Source organism: Xenopus laevis, chromosome 9_10S (assembly GCF_017654675.1).
Source record: "Xenopus laevis strain J_2021 chromosome 9_10S, Xenopus_laevis_v10.1, whole genome shotgun sequence".
Lineage (NCBI taxonomy): Eukaryota > Metazoa > Chordata > Amphibia > Anura > Pipidae > Xenopus > Xenopus laevis.
The window spans coordinates 115983620-115994730 of record NC_054388.1 but is presented as its reverse complement, the minus strand read 5'-3'; the positions used below and the strand labels follow the sequence as shown (position 1 = coordinate 115994730).

Below are 11111 nucleotides of genomic sequence, written 5' to 3'. Positions count from 1 at the left end.
AGAGGGACAGTGGGGTTCCTGACTGATGTACAATATCAATATATGTGTGAGATACAGATCATTATCCCAAGGTTTGGGGGTTCAGGAGTATAGAGGGACAGTGGGGTTCCTGACTGATGTACAATATCAATATATGTGTGAGATACAGATCATTATCCCAAGGTTTGGGGGTGCAGGAGTATAGAGGGGACAGTGGGGTTCCTGACTGATGTACAATATCAATATATGTGTGAGATACAGATCATTATCCCAAGGTTTGGGGGTGCAGAAGTATAGAGGGACAGTGGGGTTCCTGACTGATGTACAATATCAATATATGTGTGAGATACAGATCATTATCCCCAAGTTATTTGGGGACAGGGGGGAATCTATTACATGGGGAGATTAGTGGAAGAGATAACAGTTAATATCAATAAGGAAATGAAAGTTACAGAAAACAAATCTTTCAGGTTGGGCCCCACCCCTGGGAGATAAGAGACAGAACTTGGATAGAGTTGGAGTCAGTCAGACCTACAGGACTGTCTCTATGGGGGTAAGTGGCACATGGTTGTACAGTATGGGGGGGTGATTATTATTTATGGGGGGCAGTGTAATGTTGTTCCGTCCATTCCTGTGATGTTAAATGTTCATTTTCAGGCAGATAAAGAGCAGGCAGGGCAGGGCTGCAATTACAGTTCTTTATTAATAGTACATATGGAAAGAAAATGTACCCCAAGACTTGGGCAGAAGAACCTATGGAGGAGGAGGAGGAGGAGAGAAGAAGACAATGGGGGAGTTTGTGCTGTACATCAATAATATTATGGCATGATGATCCATGAAATGGGGGGTGTCAGCCATGTAATGCAGTTTTGAGAATGCTGGACTATTGAATGATATTGGCTAATATTGGAATTATGTTTGAAGATAAAAAAAGTCTCTGTGATAAGTGAGTTTTTGAGGTACATTTGGAAGATTGTTGGTTCTGTACTGCACATTTGTGGGTTATGGGCAGTATGAATATAGATTATCACGTCACTTCTGCCAGGCTTTGGGAACTCTTAAATATTCATTTATGTCCCAGTATATAAATATGGTGGTGACAGATTGATTGGATTATAGTGAGTAGATATAGAGGTCCCAGTAGGAACTGAAATTGAATGCCATGTTGGCTGTTCCTTTTTTAACCACAATCCCAGTCGTGTTGGTTTTCTCAGCGATGTATAAAGATTTGTTCTGTGCACTCGGGGCAAGTTTTGTAGCAGAGTTTCATCTAAGGGATATATATATATAGATATATAGATATATATATCCAACAAAGAGGTCCACTCTCAGGTCTTAAAAAATCAAAAATGGTTTATTAGCTAACGGATTAACGTTTCGGCCTCTCCGAGGCCTTTCTCAAAGTACAGAAAGATACAAAATGAAAGCAATAAATACCCTTGGTGGCGGGAAAGGTTAATTGGCTGACATCATCATCATCAACATCACTATGCGTCAAGTACTAAAGTTTTTAAGTTACACATATAAAACATATTTTGATATCACAAATGCATTAACTATAAATATAGCAGAAACCTAAAAAATAAATATATACATAGTGAATGCAATCCCGAAAACAAGTCAGGTGTCCTTGTTGTGTGCTAATTTATGCAGCACAAACCTCTCCTTCCCAGTGTGTCAATATACTTCTGACATTAACCCATCGATAATATGTCAATGATGTATTATATAGATAGGTGCCTATAAGGTCACCCGTCATCCCACAAGTGAAAGTGTGTACTATCTCTCTCGTGTGACACCAAAACGTGTAATATAACCCCTTATATTGAAGATATTACCGCTGCCCGTGTTTTCAATATATCACAATGAGCATTATGTGCAGCCATACTGTATATACTCAAAGAAATGTGCATATAATTTTCATATCCAGATCCTCAGTCTAGATATGTATGTTATTCAAAATACAAATAGCAATAAATGCATGAAAAAATACATAAAAAATGTGAACGAAAAAAATAAAAATAAGAATAAAAAATATAAAAAATCCCAAAGTCCCTAAAATAATGTGGAAAAATCCCCAAGTCTTGTGGGACATATTATTCAATCCAAATATCCATAACGTCCAAAAAACCATATAGTAGACGTAGATATAGTCATCTGGGTTAATAGGATTTGTGGCTTACACTTCTGGGCACCGGGACTGTAGTTATTTCAAGAGCGAACATTAACTTGTTACACCTTAGCTGCTTAAGCGGTTAACACTTGTCGACTCCTGTGCAGAGGAAAAAAAGAGTAGAATTCCCGCAGTGTAGGGGCAGCTCCGCCCCAATTCACCCGCACCACAGAGGTCGACGACCAGATCCCTACCGGGAAACAGATGTCGAATGTAGCCCCACCGCACAAGAAGAGCCGGTACCCGGTAAGTATAACATAACAGAGCTCACCACTGAACGCCGGCTTCAGGATCTCAAATACTCAGGCGCCTTTGTATAGACGCAACGCTGTAACGAGTCATACAGACCCGTATATGTGGAGTCGTTTTCATAGCTTGTAACACCCTGCGTGCGGTAGCCATCAATTTAGTTGTAGGACCATCCATACAGCGGGTCATACCGGTCTATGTCCAAGGATCAGTTGGTGTAGCTTGAATCATAATGTCTGCGGTGACAGATTTTACTGTTCTGTATATCTTCTGCAGTCGCTAAGGGTAATCTTTACTTGCAGAGGGGGTCATGTAGGGGGGGTTATATCATAGCGTCCAGAACGTCGGCCATTGTTCTCGGCTTCGACTGTTACCCCCCGCATATAGACCATTACCGACCTCAAAGAGAAGGGGTAAAAACGTCAATCTCAATAGTGGCCTTGCAACGCCAATCATGGTAGCAGCTTTCATAGATGAAAAATGTCAAAAAGTATAAAATAAACACGGGTGCACGAACCAAATAAGGAATAAAATCATACTATGCAACAATGTGTCAATCTAAGTTGCAGATACTTGTTTTACAACGCACAGATTTTATTCCTTATTTGGTTAAAATGGGGGGTTTTAATACAAATGTGTCTCAAATTTTAATGTGATATCAAAATATAAACTTTAGTACTTGACGCATAGTGATGTTGATGATGATGATGTCAGCCAATTAACCTTTCCCGCCACCAAGGGTATTTATTGCTTTCATTTTGTATCTTTCTGTACTTTGAGAAAGGCCTCGGAGAGGCCGAAACGTTAGTCCGTTAGCTAATAAACCATTTTTGATTTTTTAAGACCTGAGAGTGCGGACCTCTTTGTTGGATAGAAATTCTAAAATTTTGGACACTGCACCCAGGCACGTTTGCACCAGGTTACGTGAGTGCTGACTCCTACACAGATCTCTACACATACACACACTCTTGTGTAGACTCTTTTCAGCAGTTTATTTTCACTTGCAGCAAACAAAACAAAATAAACAATTCAAAATAAAAGCCTTGCCACTTAATGGGCTTCTAACTAACACGGATCAGTTTCCTAACCAATCAGGAAGAGGCCTACCGCCTGTCTCCCCAAAACATAGAACATTCAGGAAAAGACAAAATCCCAAACCTGGGTGAATTTAATTCCTCTTAGTGACCTCTAACTGGCAGCTTTTCTGTGTCTTTTCGTCAGACTGGAGCTTATTATTATTATTATTATTATTATTATTATTATTATTAACATGAATTTATATATCACCAACATATTGCGTAGCACTGGAAAGTAAATGTGATTATACAACTAAATTGCATGAATTACATATATAGAACATATGGAGTTACATACATCACAATCAATACAGGTACAAAAGGTGAGATAGGCCCTATGCAAAAGAGCTTACACTCTAAAGGGAAGGGAGTAATACACAAGGTGTGGGAGTGGGCAAGATGGAATTAAGTGGGTGAGAAATGTGGTATTGTATGTGGTGTTGCGTTTGGTAGTTAAGCAGAGTGAGGGGAGGCTTCTCGAAAGAAGTGCGTTTTAAGAGATTTCTTGAACGCAGAAAGGTTGGGAGAAAGTGGGACAGACCGTGGGAGAGAGTTCCAGAGGAGGGGTGCAGCCCTTGCAAAGTCTTGAATGTGAGCATGTGAGGAGGTAATGAGAGAAGAGTTGAGTAGCAGGTCAGTAGAGGAGCGTAGTAAGCGATTGGGTGAGTATATAGAGATGAGTTCAGAGATGTAGGGTGGGTCAGAGTTATGAAGTGCTTTGAATGTCAGGGTCATTAATTTGAATTTGATTCTGAAAGGTAACGGAAGCCAGTGCAGGGATTGACAGAATGGCGAGGCAGAGGAGGAGCGGTTGCTGAGGTGTATGAGCCTCGCAGCAGTGTTCATTATGGACTGGAGAGCTGACAGTCTCTGGAGGGGGAGGCCAACTAAAAGAGAGTTACAGTAGTCTAGACGTGATATGATGAGAGAGTGAATAAGAATTTTGGCAGCATCTTGGGTGATAAATTATGGTATTTTGGATATGTTCCTTAGGTGGAAGTGACATGATTTAATAAGTGACTGGATATGAGGAGTGAATGACAGGGCAGAATCTGGGGAGAGGGGGTGATAGTGGAATTGTTAACTATGATGGATACTTCGGGGATGCTACTGGTGAGGTTTAATTTAAGGTAGCGTTGTGACATCCAGGTAGAGATAGCGGACAGGCAGGAGGAGACTTGAGTTAGGAGTTCTGGGTTGAGATCAGGAGATGAGAGATAGATCTGAGTATCGTCAGCATAGAGGTGATAGTGGAAACAATACGAGTTGATTAATTCGCCGAGGGAGGAAGTATAGAGGGAGAATAGTAATGGTCCCAGGACAGATCCTTGAGGAACCCCAACAGAAAGAGGTAGGGGAGAAGATGATACTCCATTGTAGGAGACACTGAAGGAAGATTATGAGCAGTATGCCAAGGTTGAAGTGGTTTGGGTCTAGAACGTTTAGTTTTTATAGGAGCAGCTCATTTAGGGCAGTGGTGAGAGGACTATAGTAGTAGCCACATTAGGACATGAGATGGCTGAGATATTAGAGTGAAGAGAGTCAAAGGAAGAAGAGAGATGAGACTACAGCTTGCAAGTCACGCTAAGTACGTGTTTGGGGAATAGCAGGGGGTGAGGAGGGAGTTAGTGAGAGTTGAAATGTGACCATATTGTGATCAGAGAGGGGAAATGGGGAGTTAGTAAAATTGGTGGTTGAACAGAGTCTGGTAAATATGAGATCCAGAGCATTACCATTGGAGTGAGAGGGGGAGTCTGAGCACAGAGATAAGCCTAGGGAGGAGGTTAGTGAGAGAAGTTTAGAGACAGAAGAGTTGTTAATGTTGTTAACGGGTATATTAAAGTCACCTAATATGATGGATGGGATGTTAGATGAAAGAAAGTAAGGAAGCCAGGCAGCAAAGTTGTCCAGAAATTGTGCAGTTGCTCCTGGTGGTGGATATATAAGAGCAATGCAGAGTGAAACAGGAGAAAAGAGCCTAATGAGACTCAAATGAGGAGAATGATAGAGAGGGAACAGGTGGAAGAACTTTAAAGGTACAGCGGGGAGAGAGAAGCAAACGTACCCCACCTCCAGGTCTGTTAGCAGGTGTGGGAGTATGAGTAAGTATGAGTAAGTATGAGTAAGTATGAGTAAGTAAGTATGAGTAAGTATGAGTAAGTATGAGTAAGTAAGTATGAGTATGTATGAGTAAGTATGAGTAAGTATGAGTAAGTATGAGTAAGTATGAGTAAGTATGAGTAAGTATGAGTAAGTATGAGTAAGGTGTAGCCCCCATAGGACAGGGCAGCAGGTGAGGCAGTGTCAGTAGGAGAGAGACAGGTGTCAGTAAGTGCGAGTAGGTTAAAGGAATTGGCAATGAAATGGTCGTGTATAGCGGTGAGTTTGTTGCAGACAGATCTGACATTCCAGAGAGCACATGAAAGATTAACTGGGTTTTTGGGTATAGGAGTAAGTGTTCTGTACTGTTTGAATTTGCTCCGGAGAGAAGGAGCTCGTGGCCGTGATATAACTGGGATGGGGTAAGGGCCAGGGTTTGGGGAAATGTCCCCAGCTGCCAGCAATAGAAAGGAAAGAAAGACTAAGTGACAGTGGGATTTATAAGTCCTTGGTTTGTATGAAAAGGAGGAGTTTTGTGGAATAGCTAAACCGAGTACTTTATAAACTTCATGTGTGGAGAGGGAAGGAGAGGAGAGAGGCTGAGATTTGTATAGAACTGGGATTTGATGGAGGAGGTAGTGAAAATGTTTTATGAAACATGAGAGTGAAAGGAGGAGAAATGCAGGATAAAGTATGTTTGGAGTAAGAAGTTACAAACTGGCAGGTACAAACAAATCTGTTTTCTTCTTATCCCAGATGCTTCACTGTTGATTGAATATAATCCGGTTCCTTTTGTCTTGTCAATGTCTTGTCCAACTGCCGTGTATAACTGTCATTTCTAAGCACTTATGAAATATTAGCACTAGTGCCATGCCCCAGACACGAGTGCCATCCCCAATACTGGGTCTGAATTTATATGTAGCTGATTGAGAAAACCAGAGCCTAATTAATCAATGAATCAATTAAATAGCTAGCAAAGGGCAGAGTTTTACAGACACCAGAACCAGGTTTGGGGCTATAAAAATATCTCTTGTTCACGGAGGAGAGGACACAGATGTGAGCTTGAGATATTTATCAAAGAACTAAAGTAGAATAGGCCTGACAGACAATAGTTATTGGGGTTAATAGATACAAGTAGGGATATAGCAGAATTACCAGAAGAAGCAGTTGCAATACATTTGTAGCAGTGTATTACTTTGGCTTGAGCTGCCTTTTTAATTATCCACCTGAGATGCCTCAGGACAACTCAAAACACTTGGGCTGGACTACGAATCCCAAAACCCTCTGTAAGGAACCTGGGACAAAAAAAAGCTCCGTCCTGAGGGCAGATTCCCTAAAGGGCAAAGTGACTAATTCTAGCGAAAATTCACCAGCGTGACGTCATTTCATTACTTTGCCAATTCCCTAATGGGCGCACTTCACTAGTGAAAGAGACAGATGCTAGCGCTCATTCACACTCTATCGACAGGCGAATTTGCGCTCTGGCGAATGGACGTAACTGCGCAAATTCACTAAGATGTAGATTTTACTGAACGTTACCTCTTGCGTGAGACTTGCCTTCACCACCTCAGACCAGGCAAAGTGCAATAGAGTAGCACTTCATTATTTTTTTGTTGAAAAAAAAAGTCCCAAGAATGCTGGCTGGCGTTCCTTTTTTCAGGGTGATAGGCTGCAAAAAAGAGTGTACATTTTTTTGGGGTACCAGGCTTCCCCCCTACATTTCCTAACATATGGCACACCCCTGGAACTATAGCAGGGTGACACCCCAATGTTTCTATATATCTGTAACCTTGTTATGAGCTAAGGGGCCCAGTCTGAAGGTCAGTTAGGAGGAGATTTGGGGTGAGTGTTTATTTGTACCCTGGGTACCCCTGGAACTATAGCAGGGTGACACCCCAATGTTTCTATATATCTGTAACCTTATTATGAGCTAAGGGGGCCCAGTCTGAAGGCCAATTAGGGGGAGATTTGGGGTGAGTGTTTATTTGTACCCTGGGTACCCCTGGAACTATAGCAGGGTGACACCCCAATGTTTCTATATATCTGTAACCTTGTTATGAGCTAAGGGGGCCCAGTCTGAAGGTCAGTTAGGGGGAGATTTGGGGTAAGTGATTATTTGTAACTTGGGTACCCCTGGAACTATAGCAGGGTGACGGTTACCCCAATGTTTCTATATATCTGTAACCTTGTTATGAGCTAAGGGGGCCCAGTCTGAAGGTCAGTTAGGGGGAGATTTGGGGTGAGTGCTTATTTGTGCCCTGGGTACCCCTGGAACTATAGCAGGGTGACACCCCAATGTTTCTATATATCTGTAACCTTGTTATGAGCTAAGGGGGGCCAGTCTGAAGATCAGTTAGGGGGACATTTGGGTTAAGTGATTATTTGTACCCTGGGTACCCCTGGAACTATAGCAGGGTGACACCCCAATGTTTCTATATATCTGTAACCTTGTTATGAGCTAAGGGTGCCCTGTCTGAAGGTCACGTAGGGGAAGATTTGGGGTGAGTGTAAATTTGTGCCCTGGGTACCCCTGGAAATATAGCAGGGTGACTGTTACCCCAATGTTTATATATATCTGTAACCTTGTTATGAGCTTAGGGGGGCCAGTCTGAAGGTCAGTTAGGGGGACATTTGGGGTAAGTGATTATTTGTAACCTGGGTACCCCTGGAACTATAGCAGGATGACACCCCAATGTTTATATATATTTGTAACCTTGTTATCAGCTAAGGGGCCCAGCTTGAAGGCCAGTTAGGGGGAGATTTGGGGTAAGTGCTTATTTGTGCCCTTTGTACCCCTGGAACTATAGCAGGGTGACTGTTACCCCAATATTTCTATACATATACTGTATATACATAACTTAATTATGACAGATGCTGAGCCCCAAAAGTTCTTCACTGGAGAAAGTCTTAAAATCACTACAATGAATAAAAAGGCAGAGGAATAAACAGTCAGAGGAGGAGATTGTGCTGGTGAAGAAATTCAACACAAAGGGTTAAAAAATAAACTCTTTAAAATGTGCTATTGTTTTACAGGCCATTGTGCATAGAAGGTTTGTCTTTTTGATTGGAACCACGCTGGTTTCTATAGCCATACTGGTCACCAGAATTTGGATCACAAGTCAAGAAATAAGGCATCAGCCCCGAACTCAACATTTAGATCTCACACTTTCTGCCTTCAGGGACTCTGCCAACCTCAGTGATGGACTATACACTTACCACTTGAACATGTCCCAGTTCCAATCTGATTTTCCCTATCTTCAAACCTATAAATGCTCAGTCACTCTCACCCCTCAGAAAGAACAAATGTTAGGAAACCCCAAACCAGTGCTTATCATGGCTATTAAATCCCACCCAAGGTCTGGCGCAAGAAGAAGTGCAGTGCGACAAACCTGGGCTCGGGAGGTAGAAGTGGAAGGATACTGGGTGAAACCAATCTTTCTGATAGCCCACACAGAGGTATCTGGGCAAATGAAGCTGGTTGCCCTGGAAAGTCGTGAGTTTGGTGACATTCTCCAATGGGACTTCAATGAAGGACATCACAACTTGTCTCTGAAAGAGCGATGCTTTCTGGAATGGGTCACAATTGAGCTCCTACATGTGGAATTCATATTTAAAGGTCAGTATTGCAAACTGATTTTTTATTCATCTAATAATAGAATAGAATAATAGAATTCCACTGGAGGGAGGATCCGATGCTCCTGTGTGTGTGAGGCCTCCTTATCCCATTAGAGGCAGGAGTCACTAACTGTAACTTATAGGGACACAATTTGGGATACTCCTCAGACACTTAGAAACAGTCCTAAAGTCTCTATGCTGAAAATAATGAATATCTCCTCCATGAAAGTAATTATATACACATATATATATATATATATATATATATATATATATATATATATATATATATATACATGGTTCAAAAAGATGCAAGTAAAATCAGTATATATAGATGGTCTTGTTTTCTAAAGATTTATCATAAACACCCAGCTAAAGGTGGTCATATATGGCCAGATCTGAGTAAGCACTTCAGCTGATCTCCACCCTGCCCAACTACCGGGTTAGAACTAGGGGTAGGCAAAAGCGGCATGTGCCCAGGGTGCAATGGGGGCTCTAGGCATGTACCTCTTCTTTCTGCCTACCCTAGTCCAAGCCCTGAGCCAGCCACCTCCCACTGTTCCCTCTGCAGGCAGGATCCAGGGGTGCTAGGGAACCCATCCAGCTTGGCCCAGCACTGATAAGAAGGATCTTCTCCCTCCTTCTGCTCAAACACTTATTTTTTTTAATCCTAAAATTCCTTTGGTTAATGTAAGAAAACCAACCAATATAGTTAGAATATAGGAGTGAACGTTGATAGAGGTTATGTAATAAAATGGGTACAATACTTATGCTAAACCCCAATACTGCAAATTCAGTTATACCCAGATCCTTCATTCCATATCACCATGTCTGTTCCATTTCTCAAATTGTTATTTTATTGTCTAATCACTGATTTTTACCCTTACACAGGTGACGATGATGAATATGTGAACCCAAAGGCCATTGTGCATTATATTAAAGAGCATGGCTCCTCCCCAAATACGCTTCATGGCAATCTCCAATGTCACAGTGCAGTCATGCGCTCTTCCAAGTATGCCATCTCCAAAACAGTGTACCCTCTTCACAAATACCCCAATTTCCTATCTGGAGGAGGCTTCCTCTTCCCTGGAACATCTGTGAAATACCTCCACGAGGCTGCTCAGAAGATCCCAGTTTTTCCATTGGATGATGTGTACTTTGGGTTCTTAGCATTGGCAGCCAACTTGACATACAGACATGACAGGCGGTTCTATGTATGGGGGCTGGCATTTAATGCTAGCAAGTACCAAGAGGCCCTGGTGGTACATGGGATAGGACCAGAGCTTCTCATTAAAATATGGACAAAGGTGCAGAGTGCACAATGCAAGGAAGGCCAAGGTTGTTGGTAGCTATAGTAAATTGATTGCACCATTCTCTACTATGAGCTTCATCCCCAATAATGTTGCTCCTGATTAGACCTTAATTCTGTGAAGGCAGGGTGCAGTATAACCATAACTTGGTGAAGGGTACAATAATTGGGCACCAGTGGTTATAACTTAACCAAAGAATATATTTTCCGCACAGGGAAGAGAACATGTATAGCAGCGAGGAGGTACACCCAGTACACTTTCAGCCTTTTCCCTGTGAAACCTAGTCCCTACTTCTGGGCATTAAGTACCCAGGATCATAATCCCACTCAACTCCTCAGAGGAGCCTCAAGGTGCTTGGCTGAATAGCCTGTCTATCTGTCATTTCTAGAGTGACCTCTTAAGGTTAATAGCCTATCCTTACTAGACCTGACCTCTCTAGGTTCCACTGTAGCCCTGTTTGCCTGCTCAGGCCAGGACAAACACAAAATGGACACTGAGCATATGGCTACCCAGGACTTTACACTTAGTACAGTGCCATCTACTGGGCACTGGTTGAACACCAAGAGGCATAATTTTAAGCAGGATAATTAAACAGGTCCTCCTCCTAAC

The 11111-nt window shown here is 42.1% G+C and overlaps 1 protein-coding gene across 1 annotated transcript; it reads left to right on the top strand.

Moving 5' to 3' along the window:
- The first annotated feature begins 380 nt into the window (after positions 1-380).
- Positions 381-10735, top strand: LOC121398958 (beta-1,3-galactosyltransferase 5-like). Its single transcript, XM_041578623.1, has 3 exons — positions 381-532; positions 8611-9193; positions 10084-10735. Exons 1-3 carry the CDS (start codon positions 527-529, stop codon positions 10539-10541), a joined length of 1047 nt encoding a protein of 348 aa, XP_041434557.1. The 5' UTR covers positions 381-526; the 3' UTR covers positions 10542-10735.
- Positions 10736-11111: the final 376 nt, after the last annotated feature.

Bases quoted from the DNA above. Each gene is read 5' to 3' on its own strand.
- LOC121398958 (XM_041578623.1), top strand. The intron at 9,194-10,083 runs GTCAGTATTGCA...ACCCTTACACAG, and splicing joins TGTGGAATTCATATTTAAAG to GTGACGATGATGAATATGTG.